At 32.8% G+C, this 13,522-nt stretch overlaps 1 protein-coding gene across 1 annotated transcript; it reads left to right on the top strand.

Moving 5' to 3' along the window:
* Positions 1 to 11,382: 11,382 nt before the first annotated feature.
* Positions 11,383 to 12,381, top strand: LOC136973058 (patched domain-containing protein 1-like). Its single transcript, XM_067267745.1, has one exon. The coding sequence runs from the start codon at positions 11,383 to 11,385 to the stop codon at positions 12,379 to 12,381; it is 999 nt and encodes a 332-aa protein (XP_067123846.1).
* The last annotated feature ends 1,141 nt before the right edge of the window (positions 12,382 to 13,522 follow it).

The following is a 13,522-nucleotide window of genomic DNA, read 5'->3' as shown; positions in this document are numbered from 1 at the left end:
GAAATTTTTCTTGCAGGATTGTATATTAGAGGAATTGACGCTTTTAAATTTTGGTGGTTAAAGATCCTGCAGGTGGTGAATATGATTTTAGCCAAATAATCAGCTTACAAACGAGGAATATACGTAATTATAAAAATAGTGAATTATTATGCTTTTTTATTTCTCTACAAGGTTTACGAGGAAAATATTACATTATTAATAAAACAACGATAATGCAAAATAATAATACTGTACTCTAATCGGTATTAGTTCTCATAAAAGCGTGAAAAGTATATTGTTTTCCTACACCTTGCGCGCCAAATAAATATAGGAAAAATGTGCAGCCAGATTTACTATTGGTGCTATCATGAAAACACAAGTCATTAATATTTATAAAAGCTCGTTGTTCGGCTCATAACTCAACTCACAGCAGAGTGAGTTGAGTTATGTACTGTACCAAGGCATAAGATTGTATATCGTGCGTGTTCGTCGTGGAACTCTCGAATTTCTTGAAGAAGTGTAGAATTGTTTTAGAATTTCACTGCAAGATTTTTATCTGTCTAAATGAATAAACATCATATATTTCACCCTGTGGCATACACTTGTAAAGAATGAGAAACATAAATTTGTGAATTGCAATAGAGTGTACTTCCTGATATCTGCCCATTTTATGAATCGAGTTGGATGCAAAACTTATACAAAATCATACTTCTCGTTTGTAAATAAATTATTTGGCTAATATAATATTAGTTTGAAAATCATTATAGTTTATACTGAGAAATAAAAATAATTAAAGGAAAGTATGCGAGTAATATTTACGTTAAAGAATCATCAGCAAAGTTCAAAACTGGATGTTGGGCATTCAACAATGAGATTTTATTTAAAAAGCAATTTTTATATTATTAATTTTAATAAAAAGGCAAAAGGCTGAATTAGAGAGTTGGGATAAATTTCATTTTAAATATTAGAAACGTCAATAAAATTTTCATTAAGTCATCCATGTTTCTCTTCACTCTATCGAAGTTTCACTGGCAAAATTTAATAGCATCAATACCCGTTACCATGCAAATGACCGTACGAAATTTTTTCGGAAATTTTACCTGTTGTTTTTTGACTGTTTTGAGTCCGGAAAACCGAAAACGTGGAGATTTGCAAAAAATGGGAGTGTGAAATTTAACACAATTCCGACACTTTCTTTTGCTATATAAAAACAGCCAAGATATTAATTAATAAGTAACATTTTACGTATTTCATTTCTTGAAAAAAGGCTGGCTTACGAGCCTTTCAAAGAGGGCCTTAGCAAAGAGTGTGTGTTCGGTAGTTTAACAAATATCCTATTTAAATGATAAACACAGAGACATTTATATTCTCTGTAATGAATAGAGAAGTAGCTTGTGATTTTGAAAAACATATTTGAAGAACTGTAGATAATTGTTTAACAATGTCTACCAAAAAACAAAGGGAAATTGTCCGTTTGTATTAAGAGAGTACAATCAAATCCCATTAATTTATGATAATAGAATTAAATGACGGCAAACTACTATTATTTGATGATTAGAGTCAAACTGATGGCTTTCTCGTTTCTTATCAATTATGATTATTGTTTAGTCATCTATTGTTTCGATTGGATTGCCTCCCCGAGTAAATGTTTTATTGCATTTCACTTGGCTTAACTCGGTAATAGGCTTTCTTTTCTCGTTCTTCTTACTACTTTACTTACCTTTCAGTATTTTCTCGCTCAGTCGAACACGTCCTTCTGCGTAAGACATTCAGAAATAGTACTTTAATTCTGATGCGGGGCAGCAATTATTATAATAGATTAAGGAAAGATTTTTAGTTTTTCAAGTTTCTTTGCAGGTGAGTGTCTTTCTCTCGAAATTGGGTATCCATATTTCAGAATAATTTCGATTTCTAGACACATTAATAGGTTTTTTATTGTTACAAAATTATAAAAAATGTATTTTTTATCATGAAAACTCTTTATGGGGAGAAAATTCCTAATATAAATCAGGCGAGAGGGTTGCAAACCTATCCATATTTAAATACGAACGCAAAAAGACGTTTTGCACAATTTAAATCATACACGTGATGTGTCGGGTGCATTACCATATAAAATAATGACGCAGTTCAGCCTTTCTTTCAATCTGGCTTTACCTGAATGCTTTATAATAAAAGGCTTTCGGTCGACCTAGTTTCTACAGTTGTTTACTACGCCAGAATATGAGGCGTTGACTAAATAAATGATACGTGGGTTTCGAGTTAAGTTTAACCGACTTTGAAATTAAAAGAAAATAAATAAATAAATTTTAAAAATTTTTTCTGTAGAGATTGTGTCTGCAGGGGGGGGAATTAAAGCAGGCCAAACAACCTCTTACCTGCTTCGAAATCTCGTTGCTATAACGTTTAGAATTGGTGGTTTCTGTCTAAATTCTTGATTTGTTATTAACTGATTACAAAATTAATTCATAGACAAGAGTTTTCGTTTTCTCAGATTGTGTATGATTCCATTGTTTCTATTCAAAAGATTGTCGTTTACTTAAGGCGCGTAATGACACCCAACTTTCGCCTCCTATCACAAAACGATTCAAAAATTCATCTCTTCACTGTTGCAGCCTTTTCTTTCCGCTTGTGTTCCGCTGTAAGCGTTGGTGGAATCCATTTTGCAACAGTCTTTCTGTAGCGAAGACAAAGAGTGACGTCTTCGTAAAGGATAGATTGAGAAACAATAGAAAACGCTTCATTAAGTTCATTTGTAGAAAAGTGCACGTTTTGCGAATCGACGTCACTTTCTTGACCTGTAAGCGACGAGGGTTGGGAGCTTTGCACGTACTTCGTAAATATTTGTTTCACAATAAAACTTAACTCTTATATTTTATTATTTATCAAAAACGAAAATGTACAAATGACAGACAACACGTTGATATTATTAGTGAAAAACATCAGTAACAAGAATTTTTGGCTACAGATTCGTCGCTTTCTTACTCATTGTTTTCGACGTGGGATTTTAAGAGCATTTTTGTACTCGTGTATTTTCTAGAAAGCCCCTTAGAAGCACAAAATGTATGAGATAATACCAGAAAGGCTGTTTTTTCTGATTTTCCTCTAAGTAAAAAGATCGGGGAATTTGTCCTTGTGAAGATTTAACTTTTCTCTGTCAGCGCGTTTTATTTTCTCTTGGTTCTTTAAGATAGCACCTTACGGTCACCGACTCTAAGGGGTGGCTAATTATATTTTAAATGGTTGAAGGATCTTCATCTTCCGGTTTTAAAGTTGGTGCCCGTGTCGGAAATGACGGGAGGAAGGCCACCAGTGCTAAGCCACTGCCAGAAAATTTCGAGCCACCCTTGTGCATTGTTACAAAAGACTAAATTCTATTTGATTATGTTTAGATAAATATATAACTTTTAACGCTTAAATTTCCAATATTTTTGCATCGTCTGCGTGTCTATTATTTAATAGTATTACACTGATTTATATTAAATTTCGAAAATTATCCTGGAGCGAACTTGCTTGACCTTTTTTTTCCTTCAGAAATCCTGCTCGAGCATCTGCCGAACTTTCAATTCATCTTACAATTTGTTGGAGCCTATTCTACTATAGACCTATTTGGTGTTGCTACGTCTTCCTATACGTACTGTACAGCTTATGCGAATTATAAATCATTTTGCTCTAGCATCTTAGCTGTTGGTCCATGACATTAATAATTATTTAACCCAAAAGCCCGTGTTTGAAGTTAATAACAATTATTTGTTACGAAACAACTAAAGACACCGAATAAGAATAAAGTTCCTCTACACGCGTGACGTCGAGTTTATCTCGTCAATCAGATTCACTAGTTTTGTCAATTATGGATTATTACTTTTTCTGTCATTGGCATTTAGTGTTTTACGTAATACAATAAGTATACAAAGGCCGTCACGGATTGGATGCGACTTAAAGGTTGAGTGAGTTATTTTTGCCTTTTGTATTTCGAAGAAAAGAAATGCGTAAGATGTTTCTTCACTTATTAATCATCTTCAATATTACAACTTCACTTAATTGAAATTTTCATAAGCCATCCCGAATGTAAAACAATTTTTAATGTTTTATGGTTTCTTATAGAAATTTTACAAGGTTTCTTTTTACTCTACTGAATAATTAAAACCAATATATAATAAAGTCAACAGAATGAAACGAATCCTTGTATATATTTTAGTATCGTAAGTAATTTTGATGGCAATTAGAGACAGATATAATTAAACATTAAGATATAATATATAAATGTATATTATAATGTATAAGTAAACATTAAGACAATATATAAATGTATAAACAACGTATCTACTCGTCGATACACAAGAGTCTTTTACGATTGTTTTGATTACTTTAGATGAATTATAAATTTTCTTATTTTAGATGAAATTATCATTTTACGATCTACTTCTATTATCTCTTACATCTCTTTCTCTCAAAGTTGACAAATAAAAAGGAACCAGTGTTTATTCGAGGGAGACTCTATGTACTGTAACAATAGGTTTGTTGCAAGATGAAACTCAAAAATTATTAAACAAATTAAAAATTTGATAGTTTTATAATTAAATAAGTTTTATAAATTAGCTTGTGTTATAAACACTTCTTTCTTTGTAAATAAATTCTCATACCCTACACTTTTGTAAGGCATGCTTCGAATTTTGATTTTTTTTGGATACTGAGGAAGCTAAGAAATTGGCTTATATCACACACTGCATCGATAAAATTCGATACACGAGATCTCAAATTATACCTCGTAAATGCGCATAAAAGCATAATAATGTAAATAAATGCCGACTGGAAGCAAAGGTTTTATCGATTTACGTGACCGATAGTACTGTCACTTCGTATAATATTATTATTTGTTGCGTTGTACGTAATTTCAATCGTAAATTAATAAACTTCACGTATATGCTTTTTAAAAATACGACGCTGCAAGTATATTTGTTATTTTTATATTCATAAAAACATTAATTTTCTTATACAAATACTTTGTTATCACGTGGTTCGCGTTTAGGCAATTATTCCTAAGCAAGATATTAAATTCTTTGTCCCGATTTCATTTATAAATTATCATACTTTCATGCTGATTAAAGTTTGATCAGTTAAAAATTCATGAAAAGTCGAATATGTCTATCAGCGCACGTGGCAATCCGCGTGACTGATTGCTTTATTAAACTTCAATGTATGATCAAGGTCAGTTCACTATGACCTTAAATGATTATCGTGTCTGGACGTCGTCTATAAAAATTCCGTTAGCTTTTCTATATTTAAATTGTTCGGACTTCGGCCAGTAATATTACTCGTGACAAATAACAATTACTAATAACGATATAAAAATGATACAACCAGCGGGAGTAGAGGAAATATCGGTTAATGTGGCACGGAGAAATAATCTAACGTGTTATTGCCGTTAACGTTGCCGCAATAATGGAAACCAGGATAATGGGAAATAACACACGGGAGATAGAAGGTTGTTGCCAAGAATGTTGTCACATTATGCTTAAAATTTTAAATATTTATTTACGCACGTAGTTTAAAAAAAGGAAGTTATATACGAAGTTTTAAAACAACAGTTATTTTTTGAAAAAATAATATAAGACACACCCGGAACACCTTCTTTTAGTTAATCGTAGATCTAATTCAGTTGCCTATTTTCTTCCAAGCTACCGTTAATTTGTGTATTAGGAAGTAACTTTTCGACGAATAATAGCGTTAAGCGCTCGTGATGATTTAAGTACTGTGGTCAAGTGATATAGTGTTACGGGTTTTGTTTTTATAAATAATGAAATTACCAGTGTATTTGCTATACTTAATAACGTCTTGATACGCAAATAAAATTTTTACATAAATTTGCTTTATTATTCTACTGTTATCTTCTGTTAACGGTTATTATACTCTATTAATGACCTTTATACTGTTCATTTTCCCTGTAACGGCATATATCTAGAAACTTGTTAAGTACTAGTTGATATGATTAATTGTTTTTTTTTTTTTTTGATATGTTAAGAAAGTCGTAATTTGAATAAAATGTGGTTATAATTAAACGTTAATTTGTAATGTTTATACGAGGGAGAGTCGTTAACTAACAAAACGAGATAGAAAAGAAACTAAACCGGTTATTGGTACGAAAACAACATTATCAACCGAATCAATTATCAACAATCATCGGCTTAATCTCCGACCATATTTACGCACGTGTCCCATCTTCTTAAGATTCCCGAAAGTCTGCAGCGTAGAATTCTTACGAGTGCATTCAAAGGCGTGATAATGAATGACGAAACACTTAAATTTTTCACCAAATTCTCTTAAATAAATCGATTCCACCTTTAATTTTACTCGATTTTTTTTTTTTTTTTGGTATTGCAAATATTAACACAATTTACCTACTAATATCCGATAAAGTAAGAATCCGTAACTGAAGTTACGTCAATGTTATCGTACTAACCCGATTGGCGAGTTAAACTCGACGTCACAAGTGTAGACGACCTTTACTCCTTTACTCTTACTGCCTCTCGTTTGATAATGCTGCTTGTTGCTATCGTTGCCGACACCGAACATGGATTTTACGGGATGAATAATTACTAATATCTTTGGAAAATTTTACGGCTTATTTTATGAATAAGCGGATCTGAATTTAAAAATTTATTTATTTTATAATTATGCATAGATTAAGATTATTTTTTAAAATTGGTAAATTTAGAGGTCGTTCCTGACGTCTGCTCATTCTGAATAGTTTTATCCCTGGCACACTTTTTTTTCCTCGTAAGTAAGCTTCCTGTTTTTTGCTTTAAGATAAATTAGAATACTTTTGTTTTGAAAAATCCAATCTTTACGAAAGAGTAAATCAATTTATGTTATATTATTTAAGTTAATTTTAATTAAGTGTATATAAATAGGTGGGTGACCGAGACAATAAAGAACGTTCGCGCGTATCAATATGAGCGGGTAAATAACCCCAGTTTTTCAACTTCGATTTTTTTCTCCGATGTGTTAGCTCAGCACAGGTAGAGTTTCGATAACAGCAAACTTGTTTTTACCGATTTGTCAAGGGTTAAAATGTGTAGTAATATCGAAAATCTCGCCAATTCCGAAGTGTTATCGTCGTCTAAACACGAAAAAGTCTGTCCTACAGAAATTCAAAAACAAATGACGGAAGTGTGTGGCGATGGCATTACGAAGCAAGTGTGAGCCACCCAAACCGTGCTTCAGAAATTGGCTAAAACATTTACCACCATCCACCGTGCAGTCCCGACTTGGCCCCCACCGACTTTCACTTCTTTCCCAAGCTGAAAGAGTTTTTAAACGGATTTGGAACGTCTTTGAACGGATGAAAAGTGAAAAAAAACCTGTCACTGACCGGCTAAAAGAACTGCGGTGAAGTCCATGACAAAGGAATCCAAAACGTAGTGTCTCGCTACAGGTGTTTAAATCGTAGTGGTGAATATATAAAAAATAACTGGTCTTGAACTAATTACTTAATACAACCTTTTCTTATCACTACTAGTTTTTTCCTTTTATAGCTAAACGTTTATTATTTTCTGGATGCCCGTCGTATGTAAATCAATTACACTAGACACTAGTGTTTAAGCTGTTATGCTTTGTGTGAATCGTCATTTAAACAGTAAATATTTATTTATACTTGAAAATTGAACGGGTGTAGTCTGTAACGACAATTGTAAAGAGGTTAATGTCGATATATTACTTTATTACATTTAATTATTTTATTGTCACTTAAGTTAATTACATATTTTAAATAATGTATTTATACTACACTACTTTAATTAATGATATTAAGATGATAATAATTATTCTACTTATTCACAACAGACCATCGAAAGTAATAATTACTTAATTATTTAGATCATTTATTATTATTAATAGTAATGATCACCAATTTATTAGTTCTTAATAATTTATAATTTGCATAATCTATGTACACAAACTTTACGTTGTCCTATTAACGAATATATATTTATGTTTTGTAAATATTTAATCCGATAAAATAACTGTACATAAAATGCTTTGTGAACGTTTCAGAAGAAGACAGAAATTTATTTATTTATTGTTCATATAATACTGAACAGTAAAAGCTTGTATTTTTTCACAATTTATTTGCGCATTTTACAGTTAAATGTAGAACTAAAATCAATGTTAACACATTCACGAAAATAGTCTTCGGAGTAACTTTTGTTACTCCGAAAGAACTTCCTTGGAGGGAAGGAATCCAGAGATTTCAATCGCGCTTTACTATTATTTGTAGGTTGGTTATTATAAAATGTATACATTACAATAGAAATTCTTTAACCTCATGTGGTTAAGCATAATATAATTAATTAATTATTGTATTCATAGTTTAACCGATTTTCGTGTCACGCGACTATATTTTTTCGACTACTGCCGATTGTCGGCGGAGAAACAAGATCGACCGCGCATGGGGGTCACTAGTCTCCAAACAAATATAGATATAAGTCTACGATTACAATATTGATATCGACTTACCAAAGTGTCGTTAGAGACCGCAATATCAAAATGTTTATTTAGTACAGTTACAAAGAAGACGGTTGGATATCCACCCGTTTGCGTCGGGGTTGGGGTGAACGGAAATGCTTACCGATTGTCTGGTTGATTACGGTAATGATGTCATGGCTATTGATCTATCATTTCACCCAAATTTAAGAATCGGTTAGTCTAGTACCAACCGGACCATAAGTCACAGGAAACTTTGTAGATAACCTTTTTGAATCACGCACGGATTCAGAAGTAAGGTTGTCCGCTTAAAATTATATAATAGTTCTACAGAAACATGATATATTTAATGTTTCGTGAATGTTATTTATAATGTACATTTTGTACTTTATACAGTGTTTTACGGAAGTTGTTACTAGCCAACAACTCGAAAAATATGCTTGTAATAAAAGAAAAAAAAACGCTTGAGAATAAAAATTTTCTATTTTCCAGCGGATTTTCTACTAATGTAAAAATACAGCTTGGTCCTACCCCCTTCTGGGTAGAACGGAGACAAGTTGGAAATTTCGAATGGAACCACGCAATTTTTTATATTTTTGGATTATATATTAAAATGTAATAAACTTCTGTTGAGAAAGTTTTTTCAAAATAAATTAAAATTTTAACACTTATGAACATATGTATTCGTACGTTTTGAAAGATAAAGATGGTACGCAATAATTCATGAGCTAATTCATTCAAGCACAATTTAAACTTGTAAATAGTTAAGTTTTAATTAGTTTTTAATGTGGCTCAAGAGCGATAATCGTTTTCGAATTAATTTTTAAATTAAATATAAACACATTTGAAGAATGTGGATTGGATGCGATGAACCAGTTCCACCACCGATTACCGGAGTTGACATCAGTTGATTATTTCCTCCGGGTTTTATTAAGAATCCTTAATGAAACCCGGTTTTAGCCACTGATCCCGATTCCCCGATGGAGGCAAAAATAAGCGATGATTAACTAAAATACACCAGAAGTGTTAATTTCCGTTCAAAAGAATCAAGTTACTGAATTAATAAAATGGTTATTTATAATTGAGGTGGTGGCAAATATCCTTTTGCAAGACGTTCTTTCATTATTTGTCACTTTCTGGCACGCTCCACTGCTTCTCTGCTGTTTCGCCTTCCTGCTGCAAATTTGCATCTTGATTTATTGAGAAAACAAACCATTTTGTATCTTATCGACATTATTTTCTGATAATCTATATATTATAATACATTTATATAAATTGAAAAATAGTAATCCCGCAGTTCCTCTTAACTTACGTTAGCATTATTTATATCATAAAATATACTTTTTACATGAAAAAATAGAAGGTTGGGTTGTAAGTAGCCTATACTGTACATAAAAAATCGTTATTATTTTTGTTATGTATTATAAACAAATCGTGCTCCGGTATGCAATCATCTTTTTCCTGATTGATGGATATAAAGGAATAACCATTACAACTGGAACAGTGTAGGATTAAATGGAGTTCTCGTAAGACTAATTTCAAAATATGCTTCTGCCAACCAAATCTGGACTGAGACCGAATAGACCGAGAATAACACCTGTTTGTCAATTAGTCTGCAGTAGATTTGATTAGTACACGGGAAAACAAGAGGCCCCGTATCTTATAGAGGCCATCAGAAGAGAAAGTGGTGTGGCCAAACAGGAGTTGTTTCTCAAAATACGAGGATTCAGATAAGAAAACGTTATCGGTGGATCGATTATTACGACGAAATATTTATAATAATACAGTCAATATTTTTAATCGTGAGTCTAGGTCTGGAAGCTGAAATATTTTTCTAGTTTCCTCAACAGATGAGATGTGGGAAACATTAACTACGTTCATCAATTATTATATTGTGCATTTTTCATAATGCATACACAACCGAAATTGTCAAAGAATGAGATGTAGATTCTCATACAGGTACACACTGTTTAATATCGATTGAAAATTAAAGCATAGCAGATATTAATGCGATATTTTGACACGAACTTCGAAGAATTCACTTATTAACAGCTATTCTCCTGATTGAATTGTCAACCATGTACAGTATTTATAACTAAAATAGCACTTAATTAAGTATTTGAATCGATATATTTATTTTACACATCAGAAAGTTAGTTTGAATTATTGTTCATATATAATGATTGAATAAATATCAACTATTCTTTCATTTATCGTCATAAATTTTGATTAAATAATACAGTACAGTCAAACCTGTTTTTATGCGGGGGATAGGGACCGCATTAAAAAAAACGCATTAAAAAAAATCTCACGAAACTTCACGAATGGCTGTAAATAATAGTTTTCGCAACACAATTTTAAAAAATAATTTTTTTATGCGGTCAACAGGGACCGCATAAAAAAAGTCTCACATAGAAAATAACTCAAAACCGTACGAAATAGAATTTATTGACAACAGATGTCAGCACTTGACTGCATCGTCTGGTCTATCGTCTGTTTTACATATTTTTGTCCAGGTGGTGTTTTGTTGACTTAAAAAGTAAATTATTTCATTTTTCGCATATTCATGCAATATTATTACTATAATAAGTGCATTTATGCTATAATAAGTTTATTTAGCTATAATAAGTCAACGTGAGACATGACGAATCGCACTTAATTAAGTATTTGAATCGATATATTTATTTTACACATCAGAAAGTTAGTTTGAATTATTGTTCATATATAATGATTGAATAAATATCAACTATTCTTTCATTTATCGTCATATATTTTGATTAAATAATACAGTATATAATTCATGTAATGTAAAGGATAAAAATAATATATAATAATCTTAAATGTGTATAAAATTAACACCTGTTATATTTTCTTTCATATGATAATAAATTACTTAATTTTACTCTATTTTTACAGATATCAAACATGTTTATTGGAATTGCGTATCGCTATCTTTCAAAACTATTTTATAAACACGGAATACAAGTATCAAGACACACCTCATGGTACATAATCGTGCCTATCTTCATGACATTGTTATCAGCCACAGGATTTCAAAATTTTCTTCCAGACTTAAAAGAAGACTCTTTAATTCCATCTGGAGGTATTGTCGACAAGTACAAGTTGCGTTTGATGCAGTTATTTCCAATAGATCTCGCATCAAATTTCGATCCCGAGAGATTATTGCACGCCATTCATTACGGAACCGTTATTGTCGAAGCGACGGACGGAGGCTCGATTCTACGAGAGTTCGTCTTTCGGGAAATTGTCACTTTGGATCGAGAAATTCAAAATTTCTTCGTTGACGAAGACGACGGGTGGAACTACAAAGACATTTGTGCTAAAAATAATGGAAAGTGTTACGAAAATAAAATTCTTCGTATAAACAATGAACTGGAAGCGTTGAAAAATGGAACATTTCGGTTAATATATCCATTTGGCAACACGAGCAGAAATTACGACGTTGTAACATTGGGTGGTGTGGAACTGAACGAAGAGAGTTACGTAATATCTGCCAAGGCTGTTAAATTGTTGTATTTTCTAGACGATTCGAATAAATGGGCAGAAGAAAGAGCTATGAAATGGGAAAATCAATTCGTAGACACCTTGAGTAAGGTGAACTTTTCTTATATCAAAATAAGTAAAGACGTGTCGCTTTCTCTGAACGAATCTAAAAAGCAATTGCTTTTGGCTACTCTAAAATATATTCCAAGTTCTGTTTTTTTGATGGTTACATTTACCGTTGTTAGTTGTTTATGGCCAGACTTTCTCCGAAGTAAACCGTGGACCGGAATCATGTCTTCGATAGCCACAGTAATGAGTGTAATATCGGGGTTCGGCTTATTACTGTATGCGAGACTTGAGGTGTCTCCGATGGAAACAATGGTTCCGTTTTTAATTTTAGGTAAGTCATTTTTAATATAACCATATTAGTATATAAACAAGAGTCGTTAGTAGTACTTAGTAACCAAAATTTAAACATTATATTTAACTTAAAATAGAATCATCGTAACTTACAATTAAAAAAATTTTTAATTGCCATGACAATAAATTTCTAAAACTGTTAATTACGTAATCAATGCAGTTATCAAATTTGTCTTTTTATACGTAAATTAAATAGAAGTATATTAATTTAAATTTTTTTCATATGTTATACTTTGATCGATTCAAATTGCAATATCAGTAAAGAGAATATAACAACGTGTGGTGCGGGAGGCGGCCAAAGTCTCGTTCATCCTTTTTGTCGGCTAACAGGTCCGTGAGACCTACCCACGTCAAGATGGCGGTTCGGATGAGTTACGCGTTACGCGTTACTGCGAGTGGAGGAAGTGAATGGGTCCGACGATAGAGCGGCAGAGACGATACCCGAATAAAAGACATAGCCAACGGATAATAACAACAACAAGAATTTATTTAAGCTAGCAGGATAATTACAAAAGGGGCGCGCGACGGTCGCCTCTTTCTGGATTCGCGGAGGGAGAGTTTACATAAATTCGGGTCATACCTCGTGATCCGGGTCGGTCCTCGTAGTCGACACGATTCCGTTGATTTCAGGCGGTTCCCCTCGATTTTGTCCGTCACGCACAGGCTACAAGACAAACGTAACCGACCCCCCTTTTCTCCGTCGTCGCCCTTTTATTCTCTCGGTCACGAGTTCCAGTTTCGCCAACCCGCGTTTTTCGACTCTTGTTCCTCCTGATTCATTTTTTCTTTCTTTTGACTCATATCCCTTTTCCTTCTACTCGCGCGGAAAGGGATGTATCATTACCGGCTTAAATTCCGGTGGGTTCGAACTCTCACACCACCTTGGGCTTTCTAAAATCGAAGCTGTCCCTGAAGGGCAGGTTCGATTTTTTTTTCCTTTCGGGGAGGATGGCTATTTTAAGCGCGCTGTCTCTCCCTGATTGGTGACTTATAGGCGACGTTAATTAGTCGCGACAATGATTTATATGGCGAATTTTTACACGATTTACCTGGCGACATTAACAATTTATTGATTTCGCGACAATCAAAGATTAATCGGACGCGCGTTACAATAAGTTGTTATGTTAAACCAACCACGGTG

Source organism: Centruroides vittatus, unplaced genomic scaffold (genome assembly GCF_030686945.1).
Source record: "Centruroides vittatus isolate TY-2023 unplaced genomic scaffold, ASM3068694v2 contig_3078, whole genome shotgun sequence".
In the NCBI taxonomy this organism is placed as follows: domain Eukaryota; kingdom Metazoa; phylum Arthropoda; class Arachnida; order Scorpiones; family Buthidae; genus Centruroides; species Centruroides vittatus.
This window is presented reverse-complemented; position numbering and strand designations above follow the sequence as displayed.